This window comes from Lytechinus pictus, chromosome 8 (genome assembly GCF_037042905.1).
Source record: "Lytechinus pictus isolate F3 Inbred chromosome 8, Lp3.0, whole genome shotgun sequence".
Lineage (NCBI taxonomy): Eukaryota > Metazoa > Echinodermata > Echinoidea > Temnopleuroida > Toxopneustidae > Lytechinus > Lytechinus pictus.
Window position 1 is genome coordinate 8,455,792 of NC_087252.1, and position 21,844 is coordinate 8,477,635.

The following is a 21,844-nucleotide window of genomic DNA, read 5'->3' on the forward strand; positions in this document are numbered from 1 at the left end:
AATGTGAGGGGAAGATGAAAACTGTGTTAAAAAGGTTAAAAACCCGTGTTGTTATTACGCATACTATGCTTTGTTTGATTTAGTAATAATAATTCATTTTACAGACACTTCATTAAAGCCGCATAGCTTCTATCCGGATGAGCCTACTTCTATCTGTCAAACTTTTATCATGGACATAAACTACTTTAATTCTAGATCACAAACAACTGTCATGATAGAAAAGAGAATAACCTTAAGAATTGACGCAACATCGTACAGTCCGTCCTTCTCAACAATTAGTGGACCCAAAGCTTGTTCCATCACTCTGTCGTCACTCCTCACCCATGCCATGTTTACTAAAGGACGTACATCGGAAACTTCACAAGCGAACAGCACTTCTTCAGGAGGATCGGTAGGAACATTGTATGTACATTCTCCCGGTATAAAGGTGTTACAAGGGTAAATTCTTGGTCCAATGGAGTCTGCCAAAACTGTCAATAATCATGAAAATTACAAAGTATAGCAGAAATTTATTTGGGTTTATACGCATATCATGGTAATACAAGACCGTATGAATACAAAAATGAATTGATATAATTCAATCAAGTTTGTAGGCCTAACAATTGTTTTATCAGAAATATCATCTAAACAAAACAAAGTAATCGGAAGTACACGTTTAAGAAATGAGAATCTCCACACAAGCCCCATTATCATGATTTGGTCACACTGAAACTTTCATTCAGATTTACCTATGATTCTCAGGTCTGTGTAGCCCCGTGTCGTTTCCCCCGTCTGAGGAACAACGACACAAGAATAGGTGGTCTCGTCCGCAATGGAGACCTCACTTATCAGAAGTGTGTAGTCTTCCGTGATTCTGAACCTCTCTATCCCTGGCACAGGATCAGACATTCCCAGGTATTCCCTGGCAACAAGTTCGGCGTCATCATCAGGAGCTCCGGTGGAGTTGTGCTTGTACCAGTAGACGGCATGAGCAGAATCTGTGAAACTGCAGATCAGTGACGCATTTCTGCCACGCACTACATTCACTGATCTCTCAGTGTGAAGTTCGAATGCTATAAAAAAAGATAAAAACAATGCAACTTTGATAACAGGTTGTTTTTCGGAATATTCGTACAATGCACTGTGGAAAACCGTTTAAATTGTGAATACTGGCGCAGTCACATTGGTTGCAGGTTGTTGGTTATGAGTGGTTGGTTATTGGAAACATCCCTGGTTTTTAAACAAGATTATAGCATATGGTAGCAAACTTTTTTTTACCATAAAATAAATCAAGCACAATAGGTACACTACTGCTGTAAAGTACTTTTTTCATGAATTTCTTTAGTATGTTTTCTTATTTTTTTTTTTTACTTGTTGGGAGAATCCTTACTAGGCCTACGTGTAAGTCTTCATCTCTACTCCGATAAATTCTATTTCAATTTTTATGGGGCCTATTATGATTATTGAATCATACTTTTAAAGAAGTTTAACGGGGTCAAGTCCACCTTTTGAAAACAAAAAAATATTTGAATCAATAGAATAAAATAAATCAAGCCTAAAGCTGACAAATTAATCAAAATGGGATTAAAAAAATAAGTTATATTTAGATTTTCGCATATTTATCGCAAAAGAGTTACATGCACAACTTAAATATATGTAAATCCTAGGTAAATTACCGTTATAATATCGATACATAAATTAACCTAAGTGAAACTAAACAAATCCTTTATTTCTATAGACTACAGGATAAGTAGTGAAAAGCATTGTGGCATTAAAAATAATAAGAATAATATATTCATTAGTTTTACTATTATTACTATCATTAATATGTATATATATATATATATATATATATATATATATATATTATATATATAATAATAATGTGTGAAGTTATACATGTACAACAGCTTTGGCAACACTTTTATTTAATTATTGTGTGAAAGAAATGGATGAAGAGAACAATGGTAGGCGTAGCTTAAAATCAAGGTTCCCCGAAGCTATCTACCCTTTGAAAAAAATTGGGTGATGCCGAAAAAATGTCTCTGCCGGGAATCGAACCCGGGCCCCCAGCTTTGAACGCCGGTGCCTTAACCACTAGACCATATAATAATAATAGCATATATACTATATGAATGTATATATATATATATATATATATATATGTGTGTGTGTGTGTGTGTGTGTGTAAAGTTATTCATGTACAACAGCTTTTGGCAACTCTTTTTTAATTTAAATATTGTAAAGAAATGGATGAAGAGAACAAAGGTAAGCGTAGCTTAAATCAAGGTTCCCCAGAGCTATCTACCCTTTGGAAAAACTGGTGATGCCGAAAAAATGTCTCTGCCGGGAATCGAACCCGGGCTTCCAGCTTTGAACGCCGGTGCCTTAACCACTATACCACAGTCTATATATATATATATATATATATAGGGTTTAGTTGCAAAATGGGTTAGGTCCATATTGGACCATTCCGAGAAAAACCATGTATTTTATTATCACTTATTGCAATATTCTTATTTGAAACTTAATAATTGTCATGATGTACTACCCTTTTATGTGAACATAAAATTGGGTATAAAAGAAATCTACCTGTCTTCAATTTTTTTCTATATATTAAAAAAAAAATCATTGTGGGCCTAATCCCTTTTGCAAGCAAACTGAAATGAATCCAATCTCTTGATTAAAAAGGTGATTTTCCTCTACCATTTCATTCACGTTTTCATTTGAATTTCAAATTTTCTTTCAGAGTGACTAAAAACTTAGAGCTAAAGAGATAGAAAACAATGAAATCTATGAAAAATGGACTTAACCCTATTGACAAATGAGTTCTTCAGAAGAATTTGGTTGCAAAAGGGGTTAGGTCCACTCCAAGAAAAACATTTTTTGTTGTTGCATATTGCAATATTCTTATATTCTTCTTATTCTTATGCGAAAATGAATTTTCATGATACCCTACCATGAGAACATACAATTGGGTATAAAAGAAATCTAGTCTTTTCCAAAAGAAATATGTGTGGGTCTAACCCCTTTTGCAAGTAAACTGAAAAGGACCTAACCCCTTTTGAAAAAAAAGTTATTTTTCTTTGCCATTATAGTTTCTTTTTTTTAATAAGAATTTCATGTTTTCTTTGGTATCATCTTATAGAGCTTCTATATATATCTACAAATTGAGACATAAATTTCAAATTTCATGAAAAATGGACCTAAGTAAGTAACCCCTTTTGCAAGTGAGCTCTTCATATATATATATATATATATATATATATATATATATATATATATATATATACACACAGACATATATACTTTTTTGTGGGGGCGATTTAAACTCTTTAGGAAATTTTATGTTTTAATGTTTAATAAAAGTAATATTAATATTTGGCATTCATAGCGCCATCTAGTTTAACCTATAAAAATAGATAGATGGATAAATAAATTAGTAAAACTCACAAACATACATTCAGGCACAGTAGTTTTAAAACCTAAATTGAGCAACGATATACATAAAAACTACAATTATACATTAACAACATATTAAACATTATCAGCAAATGGAATTTGAAAAAGAAAATCCGATACATAGTCCTAAACGTTACAAAAAAGTGCTCATCTGTCGTTGCATACTTCACTTGGATATAAATAAGTATATATAAAAAAAAGCAGATGCGCACATGGACATCATCAAAATGTAATATTAACATAAACACAATCCCAAAAAGATCGGCCAATCTCACCTCATAAGGGCACACCTATCCCCGCACCCAGACACAAACACATACAATAAAAAGGCATGCTAAATAATGTGCATAGGGCTGCATAACATCGAACCGATATTTTACGCCATATACAAAAAAAAACCCAGAAAATAAAAGGTAATGTCCTGTATTAAGAATTGCACGCCATTGCTGGAATGAGTTTGAATGGAATAATATTTAAGGTAACGTAATTATTTCGTAATGAAAAGTTGCAGCATATTCTAATTGAATTGAATTGAATAGGATTGGTATGGTTTATTGAAACAAATATCAAACAGGCAGCTCGCAGGCTGAAAATGTTCAATTTACAAACAAAAATCAACAGAGATAGTAAAATTATACAATGGGGAGAGATATAACATAAATCAAATTAACATTGATAAAATGCCAAATGCAAATTATGGAAATAGCAATAAATCAACTTTCTAGTATAATGTTTGAATTAAAATAAAGAAACCAACAAATAGGGCTAAAAGAACAACAATGAACAAAAGCAGAAAAATAGTTGTGTCGTTGACGTAAAAGTCAAGTGATTGAAATTTAAATAAAGCAAGTCTGTTGCGTACACAAAACAATCAATATTTGTTCAGGCCAAAATAATATGAAAAGAAACAGTAAACCTATGTGCAGCAAGGTGTCAAGGTTAAAGAAAATTCGACAAATTTTAACTGTTTCGAAATATTGCAAATTAATTGACAGATAAATAGGATTGAACATGGGATGACAATTAACTTAAGTACAGTATAATTAAACAAAATAAGAAAATGTCCCAGGATGTAAATATGTTTTATACAGAAATCAACATAATATTTATTTTCAAATAATGAACGATGAATTATTAAAGTGACTGATATTGTGACAATATGTGTCAATTATTGCACAAATATAACAAAATTACGGAGAGAGTAATAGAAAGTTAAAACACACAAAAATAGAGTGGAAAGCATTATCAAATTTCATTGTCCAGACATCATATATTTCAAGATTTTCAAAGGTTTGCGTTGAGTAGTCTTATCGCAGATGGTATTGTCGACGAACGGTAACGGGCCGTCCTGCACAGAGGGGTATCCAAGTGGTGAGAATAACGTAGACATCGAGATGACACTCCGCTGCGCAGGGGCGGAAGGAAATATCGATGCCGAGGGGAGGTCAGCAAACCCTTGGCAAAGGTAAGCAGCAACTGTTCGTAACGCTCGGACAGACGACTGATACCAAGTCTATTCAAAGCGTGTTCGTAGCAGACATATTGATCTCTCAGGATGATACGACATACACGCTTTTGGATCTTTTCGATGTCATTAGCTTGATTCGTTGTTATGCGTGTGGACCACAATGGGGATGCATATTCTAATATCGGACGGATGTAAGTGGAATATATATTCACTAGGTCGTGCATCGAGACTGACGCTATTTTTGCGTGTGTCGGATGTTGCACCCCAATTTGTCGCCGCTCATAGTACACAGCTCCTCGTCATAATATTTAAGGTTACCAAAAATTTTCTGTAGAATCTGATTTTTTGTACTATTTCCCCTATTTTGAGGGTACTGAACATGAATCTGCTTGTTGCCAAATTTATAAATGCCGTCTTCGACCGTTGCCATGGCAACGGATTAATTTCTCAAAAATAGCATGTTTTCCCCTGTAAATGGTAGATAAACATGATATAAAATAGCAAATATATTAATTCAAGGTTCCAACTAGATACAAATGAAATTCAAAATATTTAGGATCATTAAAATGGTTTCAATTTGCCAGTTGCCATGGTAACGGCTCATTTTTCCTCCAAAAAATTTTGATTTAAAGTTGTAGAATGTTTTTTGTTTCATTTTCCCTGTGTTTAAGGTGTTAAACATAGGAGTGTTTTTTGCTAAATGTATAAATACACTCTCATTCCATTGCCATGTCAACCAAATAATACCTAATTTGGTAAAAAAAAAAAGAAATAATATGGTATAAAAAGACAATGGCGAGAAATACAATAAAAGCGACCTACATGTATTGTAAACTACATGCGTTGGGTTTTTCCCACTCATTTACTACAAAAACTACATAAGTGTTATGCATGAGTTTATTGGAATGATAGGAATTGATGTTGCCTTGACAATGCTTGAATTGAAAGATAAATATCAATATTGCAAATTGGCCGTTGCCATGGTAACAGCTTATTTTTTTTCTCAGAAAAGTATACAATTGATAACAAATATTGTAGAATCTGAATTTTCTTTCAATTCCCCTAATTATATGATGCTAGTTCTATATGTGCTTGTTGCTAAATGTATAAATACCATCTTAGGCAATTGCCATGGCAACCAAATAACATGGGGGAGATAATGGTGAAAATACCATGAAAATCACAATGTACATGCGCAAGGTTTGAACCATTAAATATTGAACAAAAAATACAATAAGTGGTCTGCATGAGTTCATTAGAAATAAAAGAACTGCTGTTGTCTTGGTATCACTTGCATTTAATATAAATATAAATATGAATGTTGCAAACCTCCCATTGCCATGGTAACATTTCCCCTAATTTTAGGGTGCTCAACATACGTATGCTTGTTAATGTAAAAATACTCTCTCTGGCCATTTTCAATTTAGAATTAAATCCAATCCACATAACATGTACTCAAATAAATTATCAAATTACACTCATTTTAATGCTGGACAATTTTTGAAGAAAAATTGTACTTATTCTGCATGAAATCCAGTATTGTAACTCCAAAATGACCGCAGATAGTCATTTTGAGTTTAGTGATTTTGGGGGATTTGTGCTTAAAAGTGTTCAATATAATAATAGGGGGGGGGGCATACACTTGATGAATGAAAATTTTAAATCTATGTCAGGAGGAAAAATGGTCGCGACCTCCTAATCTGAGATTATTGCCAGAACCAAATTGGCAGGTGGTGTCCATTTTGGAAAAGTAAATTTAGAAATGTTTTCATAATTTTGGAAATATATTTCAACAAAATATTTGATAATCATTAAATATAATTAATCATATTGCACAAGTTTCAGGTCATATGATTAAGGTCTGAGGTATTTTACGATCACCAAAATTTGACCATGTTGTATTATCATCCTTGAATCTCATCAAGTTTCTGAAAAGGCAAACCTTTCAGAGTGCGTACATAAATCTATTTCAAGAAAATTGGACATAAAGGTATTCAACTATCATATCATTGTGCATGAGTTTCAGGTTAAAGTTAATGAACTTTGACTGTACTGTGGTATCAGCATCAAAAACTTTACTTAGGTTTATTCATTTTCAAGATAATTAGATACCATGTCACTAGGTGTAGGTCAAGGGTTTTTTGAGGTAAAAAAAAAACCCTTAGGATTCTATTATTAAATGAATAGGTTTTTCATGAAAGTCCCACATTTAGTCTACATTAAAATAAATACATACATTTTAACATTTATAGCACTTCATGTAAACATGCTCAAAGCACTTTCCAATATAATTGTGGGGGGGGGGGGTGTCGTGGTCTAGTGGTTAAGACTCTTTTTAATCTGAGGGATATGGGTTCGATTCCCAGCCAGGGTGTGTTTTCCTTCAGTAAGAAATTTATCCATATTGTGCTGCACTCAAGCCAGATGAGGTAAATTGGTACCTGCAGGAAGTACATGTAAGTCCTTAAAAAGGTGTGAGCACCGGATGTGGTAGTCTAGCTTAGCCGGGGTAAAATAGGAGCACTATACAAATCCTATATTGTGTTATTTATTATTATAAAAATGAATAATTCTACTTTTCAAGTGCTTCAATACATAAAGTTGGTGTTACAAATAAAATGCATAGGTTTGTAAGCTTTAAAAAAACCAATTGTACAGAAGGACATGTACGGATTTTGAATATTGGGACCAGTGAAACTTATGCACTGTTGACCTAAGTTGGGGGATAGAAAAAGGTCTGTAAACAAAAACCCAGCATGAAATGTATTGTGGTGTCAGGTTATTAATGGACAAGTAAACAAAGCAATACTTTACTAATTCTGTTTTTGACCAGTAGCAAGTAAATCTCTTTGAACTAAGGAAACACATGATCTTACTCTCTGGCCGTTGAAATGGTACCAACTGCTCGATTCTGAATGTGCTGTAGTGACTATTATCTAGGCGGCTGAACACCAGTTCAAAGTCTCCCCAAGTGGTTATAAATATGAAGTAAAAAGTAAAGGTCCCAGTACAAAACCCTGAGGAACGCCATATTGCAACCCATGACCCTTTTTTTCTTAATGGCTACCGACCGCGATTCGTTTTATTAAAGGAAAGGTCAGTATGTCAAAGGTAGTTCAGATTTTGATTTCTTGACTCTAAAACCCCAAATAAATATTTTGAACAACCCTCTATCAAAATGGAATCACCCCCTAAAATTGTCATTTTTCAAAATGACAGACAGCTGTCAGTTTGAATTTTTCATGGCGGTAATCTCTGATTATGCGGTCAAGTTTAGGTCAGTTAACTGTGTGGACTTAAGATTTTAATTTCCTAACCTCAAAAATCCCCATGTTGCTATTTTAAAAAGCTCATTTATAGCACAAATCAACCCAAATTCCTTTTTTTTTCAAACTGGCCACCAGCAGCCACTCTGGATATTTTGATTATACTATAGTCAATCTCTGTTCAGGAGGTCAAGATCACTTCAACTCATCAAATAGACTTGAGATTTTGATTTTCTTTTCCCCTACAAAACTCATTATTTATATTTTTATCAGCTTTATAGCGAAATCCACCCAAATTTTTTTTTTTTAATGGTTTCCGGCAGCCATTTCAAAGTTTTTATACGAATTTCATGGTCAATTTTTCTTCATACAATTAATTGTCCAGAAACACATTATACATGAATGTGATTGGCAAATTTATTTTATCCCATTAACCTTTAGCTTTAAAATATAGACATTTGTGTCCCTTAAATTGGCAGCCACCTTGGAGTTTGAAGTTGGGGGTAATTCAATTCAGCAAATAGATGTCACATGTCAATCTCTTGAAAACTACCCCTAAATCAATATTTCTGTCAGATTACTAGGCCAAATGGCCCAAAATATTCTCAAAATGGTCTCTAGCTGAATTCTCCCTAATTTCACAAACCCTTAGAAAAATTGGCATACTGGTTATTTTTTTATAAAATTTATTAGAGCACAAATGGTCAAAAACAGATCTTTACACTCCAAATTCCTCACTTGAACCTAGGAAGTGATTCGCTAGGTCCATAGGAGAGCTTGTGCGTCACAGACTGTAGATGGTTGGACCATAGGGTGACCCTTTGATTGTGCGCAGAGCCATCAAGGGATTCAGTCGAGTGAAGGAAGCTACATCTTGTTTTGAGTCTCTTTTTGGCAGGTTCATTGTTAAAGAGTGGATGAAGAGGGTGATCTTCTTGCTTGTTTTTTCCACCTACATGTATCTGCTGATGTGTGGATGGGCAATACCACACAGTAGGTAGAGATCATCTGCTCTTGTTTTGTCGCAGCCAGTAATTGCTCTGCAAGCAGTATTCAGGTCTACATCAATCTTTGCAGCATGTGATGACCTAAAACGGATGGGGACTGCATACTCAGCAGTCAAGTAGCATACAGCAAGAGCTGTCGCACGGATGGTTTTGGCATCTGTTCCAATTTTATGTTGGCAAGCTTCTTCAGGATGCTGTTCCTTGCTCCAACTTCAGCCTTTGTATTGGAAACATGGTCTTTGTAGGTAAGGGAACTGTCTAGGGTGACATCAAGGTATATTGGCTTACTGGTGTGTTCCAACCATTTTCTATACCATCTATACCTTAATTACTGGTCTGCATCTCTGTTTTTTAGGTGAAAAGCACTGAGTTGGGTTTTTTCTGGATTTGCCCAGAGATGATTTGCAGTGTAGTAAGGAGTCAGGCCTACCAGAGCATTGCTGAGTGCTTTTTCATCTCTTCAAAGGACTACATTGTATTTATGTGAAGCAATGCAAATGTCATCAGCATACAGGTAGCTCTCATTATTTGCTAGATTGACTGGTCATTTGCGTAGATGCTAGAGAGTGGGACGATGATGCTTCCTTGTGGGAGACCTTTTGTGTGTCAGCCATCTGCTACTGGAACCACTGAGATTCACAAAAACTGCTGATTTGAGAGCATGATCTGAATCATCTGTGTCAGCTTAAGCCTTCCTTTGTCATCTCAAAGACTTTCCTTGTGAGTATTCGATGATTGTGTCATAAGCTGCAATGAGGTCAACAAAGGCTGCTCCAGTTATCAACCCTTTCTCGAAGCCATCTTCAATGTACTGTGCCAGATTCAGCAGTTGACTAGTACAGGACTTTCCTGGCCTCAATCATCCTGTTCTGGAATGAGGAGCTCATCCACCAAGGGAGCGATGTGGTTGAGTAGGAGCCTTTCAAAGATCTTGTATGTGTGACAAAGCAGAGATATGGGCCTGTGGCTCTTTGCGTTGGCTGGTTTTTTGCCTGGCTTAAGTAAGGCAACTACCCTTGATTTCCTCCATAAGTTTGGCATTGTGCTTTCACAGAGACAGTAGGTTAGCATGTCAAGCAGCCGTTGGCGTGCAACAGGTCCAAGATGTTTCATCTGCTCACAGATCGAGGACATCATCCAATCCAGCTGCCTTGCTGATCTTCATTACTTTGATAGCATTGCACAAGGCGTTCATGCTGAAAGGTCTTGTGAACTCAGATGACTCTTGGCAGACTGTCCGCACACTTTTAGGTTGGATCTTCGCGGGTGATTATGAGGGTTACCTTGGCTGTTCACTAGAAGCTGGTTGGCTACTTGGCCGGTGGTAACTTGGGACCTAGATTGGGACTTTGTAGAGTCATTCCCAAGGATCCAAATCTGGTGTTTCTGCCGGCCCTGAGTATAGCTTGTACGGCATTCTTGTGGAATATTCTTCCTTGATGATTTCTTCAGCAGCTCTAAAAATATGTCGAAATGAGTAGGGAGTGCAGGGAGGTTCTGAAGATATGTATCCAGATCGAAGGCAAACTGCTCACAGTTTACTTTCTTCAGGTCGAAAAGTCTGCAGAAGGGAACTTTGCGAGGAGTGATGTTTACCATGGCATCAGGCCATTTGCAACATTGATATTTATTCTATAAAATCAAATCAATTAACCACTACCAAAGCAGCAGCAACAAGAATATCAATGTTTAGCAACCTACGTGTATACTTTGGCGGAAATGAAAGAAAAATCGGACTGTACATATTTTTATTAAAACTTTTTTGGTGTAAAATGAGCCGTTACCATGACAACAGGCCATTTGCAACATTGATATTTATTAGTAAAATCAAGTGTTGCCAAGGGAACATCAATTTTTATTATTCTAATGAATTCATGCAGAATACTTACGTAATTTTGGTTTTGTTTTTGGTTTTGGTCATGTAGATTAGTTCATTTTTACTGTACATCGCACCATTACCTTTTTTAACATGTTATTTTTTACCAAATAAGCTGGTATTTGGTTGCCATGGCAATTGTCTGAGATGGTACTTACATATTTACCAACAATCATATTTATTATTAGCAACCAAAACTTAGCGGAAATGAACCAAAAAAAATGTGACTCTATATGTTTTTATCATTTTTTTTCTTTTCTGAGAAAAATAAGATGTTGCCATGGCAACGGGTCATTTGCAATATTGATATTTATCTTTAAATTCAAGCATTCTCAAGGCAACATCAATCCCTATCATTCCAATAAACTCATTCATTACACTTACTGTAGTTTTTGTTCTAAATGCGTGGGAAAGACCCAACGCATGTCGATTAGGTCACTTTTATTGTATTTCTCGCCATTGTCTTTTTTTACCATGTTATTTCTTTTCTTTTAAACCAAATTAGGTATTATTTGGTTGCCATGGCAATGGAATGAGAGTGTATTTATACATTGAGCAAAAACCACTCCCTATGTTTAACACCCTAAACGCAGGGAAAATGAAAAAAAAAGACAGATTCTACAACTTTAAATATTTTTTTAAACTTTTCTGGAGGAAATAAGAGCCGTTACCATGGCAACGGGCCAATTGGAACCAATTTGATGATCTTATATATTTTTGAATTTCATTTGTATTTAATTGGAACCTTGAAATCAATCTATTGGCTAATTCATATCATGTTTATCTACCATTTACAGGGGAACACATGCTATTTTTTTTTTCGAAATTAATCCGTTGCCATGGCAACGGTCGAAGGAGGCATTTATAAATTTGGCAACAAGCAGATTCGTATTCAGCACCCTAAAAATAGGGGGATAAGCAAAAAAAAATCAGGTTCTACAGAAAATTTTTGGAATTCTTACTACTTGCCGCCTACTATCAGTTTGTGCAAACAAACAAAATAGGTCATGCAATTAGACCATTTGGCTGTTAGACGAATTTCAGTGGCGGATCCAGGGGGTGGCGCAGGGGGCGCCCCCCCCCCAATATTTGAGCGGCGCCAAAGGCGCCGCCTAAAAATAAAAATTAAAAGAAAGAAAAGGCGCTGCTTGAAAAAATAAAAATAAAGGAAAGAAAAGAAAAGGCGCCGCTTAAAAAAAATTATACACTGATATAATATTAGCAACAGTAAGGAAAGACTATCCCCCACCAAAGCACAATCATATCATCTTCCTTTTTTTTTATACCCTTTTCCCAACAACTTCGCCGGTTAAAAATAGTCAGCAGTGCGCTGTCTGCATATAACTGGCGCCAATCAAGAATAATCAGCGTCACCTTAATCTAAATCGGCGCCGGACAAGAATAATCAGCGCCATTTGGTTATAAATCGGCGCTGCCAGAGTCTTAACCGGCGCCGATAAAGAATAATCAGCTCCACCTAATAAAATCTAAATAGGCGCCGGACAAGAATAATCAGCACCACCTGGTTAAAAATCGGCGCCAGTCGATTATGAATTGCCGCTGCCCGAATCTTACATGACGTCGGTAAAAATAATCAGCACTACTTGTTCTAAATCGGCGCCGGTCAAGAATAATCAGCGTCCCCTGGTTCCAATAAATTGGCGCCGGTAGAATAATGAAGAAGGTCCTATTGGCAACCAAATCTAGATCGGCGCCGGTCAAGAATGATCAGCGGCACCTGGTTATACATTTTATTGTTGAATGGTCATAACAAAGGCATGTCCTTACAGAGTGGACTGGGGCGGGGCAGTTGCCCACAGATGTCATGAAATCTATAATTTGATATTTAAAAAAATCCCAAAATCATACAAAAGCGTAGAGAAAATCCTTTAATTTTGATCTTATTTTCCAATGCTTTAATACAAAAAAAAGGTCAGTCACTTTTCTTCTTTACACATTCCACACTGTGCCACCTCTATGGCCTTTTGTGTAAGACAGTTACTATAGTGTTTTATGAAGATGATTCGATATTTTAGTCCAAAACTTTGCTAAAACCCGTTGCTAGTACCGGGAGTGTATAATTTCGCAACCAGACGTATATTCGTTAGACCTTAAACCACTAAATATCATTTCAATGTATAAATACAGTTTGTCAGTACCTTTGTTTCAACGTTTAAATGTTTACGCCACAAAATTTGATTTATTTTCATCTTCCATTATGTTAAAGGTCAAGTCCATTAAAAAAAAATGTTGATTTTAATCAATAGAGAAAAATCAGGCAAGCACAATGCTGAAAATTACATCAAAATCCGATGGAAAATAAGAAAGTTATGACATTTCAAAGTTTCGCTTATTTTGAACAAAATAGTTATGTGAACGAGCCAGTTACATCCAAATGAGAGAGTCGATGATGTCACTCACTCACTATTTCTTTTGTTTTTTATTGTTTGAATTATACAATATTTCAATTTTTACGAATTTGACGATTAGGACCTCCTTGCCTGAACCACAAAATGTTAAAATAATGGAATTCCACGTGTTCAGGGAGGAATGAAACTTCATTTCACATGACATATAGACGAGAAAATCAAAATATTTCATATTTCATATAATAAAATACAAAAGAAATAGTGAGTGAGTGATGTCATCAGCTCCCTCATTTGCATACTGACTGAGATGTGCATACAACTGTTTTGTGAAATGAAGCGAAACTTTAAAATGGCATAACTTTCTTATTTTACATCCGATTTTGATGAATTTTTCAGTGTTATGCTTGTTGAATTTTTCTCTTTTTACTCAAATCAAGTTTTTGTTGGGGTGGACTTGTCCTTTAAATATTATTCATCTGATCACTCAGGAAGAAGTTAAAAACAAAGATAACGATACTTGTAAAACTGGAGAACTATTTACAAAGCTCTGTCTTGAAGGATCTCTTTCTGAATTCAGGTCATGAACATCATATTCAGTTTCATCAAAGTAGTTAGATAAAAATTACTCATCATTACAAATTGCATTAGATTTAATGAAAAGCATCACAATATATACCAAATTATGTACATAGGTATATACATCATGTACATGAAAATTGAATGATAATTATATAAACCTGGATTGGTGATGTACTCCGAATGATTCATGACGGAGTATCATTGTATATACAGAGGCGTCGATCCTGGGGGGGGGGGCGATCGCCCCACCAATGAAAATATGGGGGGAGCAAACATATCGTTTTGTACCCCCCCAATAATTCCGCATGTGCAAAAATAAAATAAGATGGTAATATTACACAGAAATCAGCAAGCGAGATTGAGATACACGACTCGTTCTTTATTTAAAATCGTGCTCAAATTGTCCGCTTCTCAGATTGGAATATAAAAAATTTCAGCTCGCGCTTCGCACTCGCATCATTTCTGTAGCAAAACCCCATACTTTTCATGATTAAATAGGTGAATAGAATGTCCCGTTTTCAGTTCTAAACGTCAAAAGAACTCCCGCTTCGATTTTCAAAAATCTTTTGCTGGATATAATCTTGTTCTTTATTACAAACGTTCATTAAACTGTCATTTTTTTTCAGATCGAAATATCAAAATTTTAAGCTCGCGCTTCGCGCTCGCATCTATTGTTTTTTTTTAGATACCCATCTTAATCATTGGTACCAAAAATGCATAGAATATCAAGCTTTCTGGTCAGAATATAAAGAAATTTCAGCTCGCCCTCGGCACTCGCATTATCTGTGTAGTGAGATATGTATCCTCCTCATGACTTACTACAAACAGTCCTAAACAGGCACCTTTTTCCTGTTTTCAGGTCAGTATACTAACAAATTTCAGCTCGCGCTTCGCGCTCGCATTAATTTGTTGGTGAGATATGTGTCTCTATCTCATGAGTCATATATATATATATATATATATACACATATATGCATTATGTGTGTGTGTGTGTGTGTGAGTTTCTTTGTTTTGTGTGATATCGAGCGCCTTTGGAAAGTTGATTCATGATTTTGCCCCCCAAATCTGAAAATAAAAGGATCGACGCCCCTGTGTGTATATATATATATACATATAGTAAAAAAACCTTGTATCTCTATTAATATAGAAAAGTATTGGCCTCATCGCAATAAAAGGGTTAATACACGAGATTCTGAAATCACACACAACATGCATAAGTTGTGTTACTTTTGGCTTGTTTCTTTCTTTAATAAGATTTTCAATCTCTCTCTATATGTTTTAGAAAGATTTTATGTTTAAATTGATGTATATTTTCTGTTATAATGAGAAATAAGTGGACTTCAGGGAATGGTCGTGCGCAGCAAGGGGGTAGGGGGGGGGGCAAATTCGCGATCTGCTCTTGTGAAATACATTTTTGATTCCTTAACATTTCATGAAAACTATGAAAAATGTGCAAATGTGAGATGTGCACCAAATGATCGAGTCTTGCCCCCCCCCCCGGAAATATTATCTGCGTGTGGTCATGCAAAATTGCATGACTGGAAATCCTACATTTTGAAAAGAGCATTTGACAGGGTCAGACTTTACCGTCCTTTTTCAACATTTTCTTTTATGGCGCCGGTGAAGTGCAAAAATATGTGCGCCGCTCGGCAGTGCGCCCCGTCCCCTTTCGCCAAAAGCTGGATCCCCCTATGAATTGGTCATTAGACCAAGTCTATAATATACCAATTGCAAATTAGACCAAATTGTTAGTATATGTTATTTGGATTTTATTTCAATAAAAACTATCAAAATACAATCGACAGTCAAAGACTGAAAAGTGTGAATGTTTACAAGTAAAATAGTAACATAACAAAATATAAAGTAAACATTATAAATACATATTTAAATACAAAACAAATTCATACAGATGAAAAAGAATTGTATCATAAGTAAATACCAAAGGCTATATATAACATAATTACTACAAAGTGTCACCAATGAAAGAATAGGGGGAGTGAAAGATTAGGAAGAAAGAGGAGAAAGGAAAGGAAAAGTTATAGAAAAGGAAACATTCTTTAATTGGTGACACTTTGTAGTAATTATGTTATGGGTTAAGTCCATATGTTATTTGACAAACGGAGAATTAGTCCAACTGCTGTTAGACCAAGTGGATGAAAACCGAATTTTCCACGGGCTCTGCTGCTGTTCTCTATATTAGCCTCCATACAGGTAAATTGCCAGTTGGTCTAAACCCGATTTGACTAATGGCTGTTTAGCCTCATCCTATACATGGTCTAATTCCATTTCGTCTACAACCAGTTTACCTTTTGGTTTAATTGTCATTTTTCCATTTGGTCTGATTTTTATTTGGTCTAATATTTAATTGGTCCATAACACCACTTGGTGACAATTCCTGTAATAGACTTGGGATATTTACTTGGGATTTAGACGAAAAGGCGATTAGACCTTTTGGCTATTGGACGATTCGGCAATTATACCGACCAATTATATTCCTATACATAAGACCAAGTGCAAGTTAGACCAAACTGTTACTAGAACAAATGGGATTAGCTCGTATGGTATTAGACGATCAGAGAGTTTGACCTACTGCTAGACCTAAGACCTAGTGGATATACCCCCCCCAAAAAAAAACCACTAATAATAATACACATATGTACACACATACGCACACACACCCTTACCAACACAACACTTACCTCTAACAGAACGCACACAACCTTACCAAAAACAACGACACACATCAGGTGTGTGTTTCATAAAGCTGTTCGTAAAGTTACGCACAACTGGAGCATGATCTTAGGTGCGAAGTGAGCTACATAGGGATATTGTGGCGCAAGAAAGGTCACCAGTCGTTCGTAAAGTCTTGCGTAACTTGCGTAACGAACAGCTTTATGAAACTCCCACCAGGACACACATACACTACACGCCAGACTATGGGTGACAATTCGTGGTTCTAGCCCTTTTCTCAGTTTGCCGACCCAAATTGGCATAAAATGCTAAAAAATTGAGACCGGCACGTGCAGCACAAATTGTCGATGGGCGACAATTTGTGCAGGGGTGACAATTTGTGGTGCAACATCGGATCCGATTCCATAACTCCAGTTTGGAAGTAACGAATTGATGCAGATGTTCGAGGTTTCATTTGATCTCTGATCATGTCTTTAAATTGTGGTGACGTTAAAAGTCGGCCCGAGACGGCATATCTTGACAGTAACAACTAAAACACACGCACCAACACTCACACACACCCAATCACACGCGCACGCAATGTTATCATCTTAATTCCGCATATCGCTATCTTTCCTATTATTTCAAAGATGTTTATATTTTTCATTGAGGATTCAGTCAGACACAACTACTCATGATACATTCTTATGAGAAATACTCGTGCATAATGACTAGAAGAAACTTAAATAAACTAGTAACGACAAAACAGAGAAATACGAGTCCTGCATCTGACGAACATATGGATGGAACTCAATTACCTCTTGGTTGATTTTTGAACAGATGCCATTGAAAGGATGTTTGTCATTTACTGCGCATGTACGCCAAGTTGATCTGGGGAATTCCAATATGACGACACGGTCATGTGAACGCGGGTCAAATGTAACGTGGTTTTCCCCGTACAACCAATATTTTTTTTCCACACTACTGTTTTCTGTTTTTTTTTTTTTAGTTCCAGATAAAGGTAAAATTACAGGATTCATAAGTTTGGAATCTAGACCATGAGCAATTTCATGTTTAAAAGTGTACTAGGCTGCAAATAATATGATTTGAACAGAAAAGGCAAAATCAGTCAAACAAAACACTGAAATTTCATCAGAACTCTATTCATCCGTTAGATATTCTTTGCTGGAACTTATTTCAGTTATAAGGGAGACATATCATACACACATGTAGGCCTATCTATGAGAATATGACAAAAAAGTACGATTTCATGTAATAACATGTTGTTGAAAAAAAAATTGACCTTCGGAAAATTCCCTCATGAAATGCACCCCTTTTTATCGCTTGAGGATAACATTCTTTTAACATGTTTTAAACTGTAATTTGAGTTAAGCATATGGTTGGTATTATTGATAAAATGCTTCCACTACAACTATACCATTATATATAACATTTTTACACACTACCTTTTATATTTCATACACTGAATGCAGAAATAAAAGCAATCAATCAATCAATCAATCAATCATCGATCGATCAATCAATCAATCAATCAATCATTAAACAGAGCAATATGTTATCGTGGAAAAGGGATGAGAGCAGGCATTTTTCATCCCCCGAGGACACTGTAAGGTGGGAGTGAAATGCCTGTTTTAATGCTTCTTTGCTGAACAAAGTTCTCTATTAATTCTACGACGTGCTCCGTCAGGGGCAAAATTATAACCCCCAAAACACAATAATTTCTACAAAATTAAAAGAAAATCACCATCAGTGAACAGCGCGGATTTCAAAACAAGTTTCAATTCACTTCGAATATACGCTTGAATCAAGAAGAGGAAAATTTAACCTAAGAAAAACAAATATATTTGCCATTACAAATGGCGGGGGAGTATTATGTGGGGCATATTATAATATATGAAATGTGAAATATTGTACCATTTTTGTTGCCTTATGTGATTCAATGAAGAGTTTCCCTATTGTCAAATATCAGCAGAAATCCAATGAAGTTTGCAGTTTTTATTTACAAAATCTTCAAAACAGTTATGTTAGCTGCAAATATTTTCATGATCTTTGAAGCTCACCAACAATAAATGAATGGAATTTTTACATTTCTATATATAATAATACCCGGGGCGCTCGCAGATTTCTTTTCCAATTGAATTATAGCAATATTATTGAATTGCATGACCCAGACCATTCTATGTATTATTTATTCCCATATTCTTCCCATTTGCGTCCCCACAATATGAAATAGTGTTATCATTAACATTCTGTTTTGGACCATTTCCTCAATCATTGTATTCCCAGCCTGTAGACAATCTTACAAACATGACAAATGAGTTACCGGTAAAACATCCTTGTTTCGCTTTCAGTATATAATTTGTACGGGCAGCTCACACTCTCATAAAGCCATTTCGTTATAATTGAAAATTGTCGAACATTTGTAATTGCTAGATATTTTAATGAGGTTTGTTATGGAAATAATTGTTTATAAATTGGAGGCGTGTCCGGCTTAAGAGCGGAGTCGAAAAGAGATTAGGTCCATTTAAAGTTGAAATTCCCATTAAAAAGTGAAGAAAAAAAATTGGAAAGAAAAATCACTTTTTTCAAAAGGGGTTAGTTCCATTTCAGTTTGGTTGCAAAAGGGGTTAGGTCTAAAATTATATTTTTTGGGAAAATAATATTTTCTAAAAATACGAAGACAGGTAAAATTATTTTAGACCCATTTTTATGTTTACATGGTAGGGTATCAAGAAAATTTGGTTTCGCATAAGAATATTGCAGTATGGGAGAATAAAAAAAGTGATTTTATTGGAGTGGACCTAACCCCTTTTGCAAAAAAACTCTTCTAAAGAGCTAATTTGTCAAAGAGGGTTAGGTCCATTTTTTAATAAATTTTATTGTTTTCTGTCTCAAAACCTATAGATTTTTAGTCGCTCTGATGATACCAAAGAAAATTTGAAATTCACATTAAAACGTGAATAAAAGTGGCAAAGAAAAATCACTTTTATATTCAAAAGAGATTGGATTCAATTCAGTTTGCTTGCAAAAGGGGTTAGATCCACAATGAAAAGTTTTGAAAATAAATAGAAAAAAAATGAATACAGGTAAATTTCTTTTATACCCAATTTGATTTTCACGTGATAGGGTAGTACATCATGACAGTGGCTGAGCCAAAAGTGGGGGGGGGGGGGCTGACCATGCTAAAAATCACAATCATATGGTAATTTTTACGTTTTTGTACACGGTTCTGGAAAAAAGTGGGGGGGAGTGGGGGGGGGGGCTGAAGCCCCCCCAGCCCCCCGGTTCCGCGGCCCCTGAGTGAGAATAAAAAACATGATTTTTCTCGGAATGATCCAAAGTGGACCTAACCCCTTTTGCAACCAAACTCTTTAAATATTGATATATACGAGTAACGGAGTCTCGCCTGCATGACGCGATTCATTATAAATAGAAGCAACGCTAACTTTTAAACAAAAGCTATGATGAATAAATTTTCGAATTGGGAGAGGGGAAAAACAACATTTGTTTGATAATGAAGTGCTAAGGTTTATGGACCTCAAAGGTGTGGGAGATTATAGGGCCTCTAAACAAAAATGCATCTAATACTAATGACAGAGAATATAGTGAACATAATATCCTAAGTCGTTTTAAATCATGGTACAATCCGACATATCGGAAGAGGAAGGAAATGGGCACCTATACCCCCCCCCCAAAAAAAAAAAAACCACCTGGCACGTTAGACGGGAAGGGGTACTAAAAAAACGAGAAAAATGAAAACATTGAAAATGAATCAACACTCGATCCGGACCAGAGACGTGATTAACATAAATGGAAGAGTGACATTGATTAAAGTTAAACGAGGGGGTCTCAAACAGTAAAGTTTTATTTATAAATGAGTTAAATACGGGGCACTTCAATCATCAGGAAAAACAGTATCATTTTACAATATGAAGGCAGAGTGCGTCAATCGAAATAGACAAGCTGGATGGAGCTCGTGTAAGAGAAGAAGGGGATTTATTTTAAATGTAAAAGGGGAAAAAAAAATAAATGACTCTTCTTTAATGGAGCTGTGATATTTACTTGATGTAATGAAAGTACCTTAAAAGTAATATGAAGTTATATCAAGATGATTAAACAAATCATTTATTTTACTTACACCCCTTTACTAAATTATATTATTAGATTAAATTAAAATGATTAAACTGAATTAATGAGCAAATAGTAAGGGCGGGAGGTTTTAAGATTTTCAAGATTAAATCAAAATATAGTTCCAAAAATAACAAATCAATATTTAGCGGACATGCACCTGGTGTAAGAAATGAAATAATATTCAACATGGAAATGAATTTAAGGGTAAAACAAGGAGCGGATTTGTAATGAACTTGCCTGAGATGTACAAATACAAATATAAAAAAGTAATAAGTATATTGTAAAATGGTTTTTTTTTGTCTCCTTCAACATTTATCGTTCAAATGAAGGTGAAAAAAAATCAATGAAATCACACAATGTATGCCTACATAATTATACATGATGTAGTGACTATGCAAGATTTAGGCGCTCTCACCTATAATGCCATAAGCCGTACGTTATTCATTTACTCATTCGAGTAAGTGAATGATTTGTACGTATTTTACCATCTCTTACTCGGGAGCGTGAGTGATTGAACAATTTTATCCAATCAGAGAGCTGGAATCGTTGTCGAGACCCCGCTCACTGAGGGTGATCTCGACAACGATTCTCGACAACGATTCTCGACGACGATTCCAGTTCTCTCATTGGATCACTCACTCTCCCGAGTAAGAGATGGTAAAATACGTACAAATCATTCACTTACTCGACATGCCCGTGTGAGTGAAGGAATGACGACATGAGCGGTCCGTCATACTCATCCGCTATTTACTTGCTTGACTACTTACACGTTGCCTTGCCGAATAACCCCACGGAAATAATGAAGATAACCATGGCTTGATAAGTTATGGATGTTGTGCATTTGAGAGGCCTGACACCGACGTTGTCAGGTTTAGAGTTCTGTATTCCTTGTCTGAGTTTGCGACGCATGTTTGAATAAGAACGACTATATAGTCCAGTCAATATAGAGTTTGACCCACCACTAATTGCAACACGATATATTCCACTGCAATTATTTCAAGGAAGGTCCCCTAAAC

The 21,844-nt window shown here is 35.5% G+C and overlaps 1 protein-coding gene across 1 annotated transcript in view; it reads right to left on the reverse strand.

Moving 5' to 3' along the window:
• The window catches only part of LOC135155049 (uncharacterized), an 81,495-nt gene that overhangs the window by 3,331 nt on the left and 56,320 nt on the right, over window positions 1–21,844 (reverse strand). The window contains exons 2-3 of the mRNA XM_064103528.1: window positions 729–1,052; window positions 232–470 (exon numbers count right to left, since the gene is read on the reverse strand). Coding sequence (XP_063959598.1) covers window positions 232–470; window positions 729–1,052 — 563 coding nt within the window. The remainder of the gene's footprint in view (window positions 1–231; window positions 471–728; window positions 1,053–21,844) is intronic.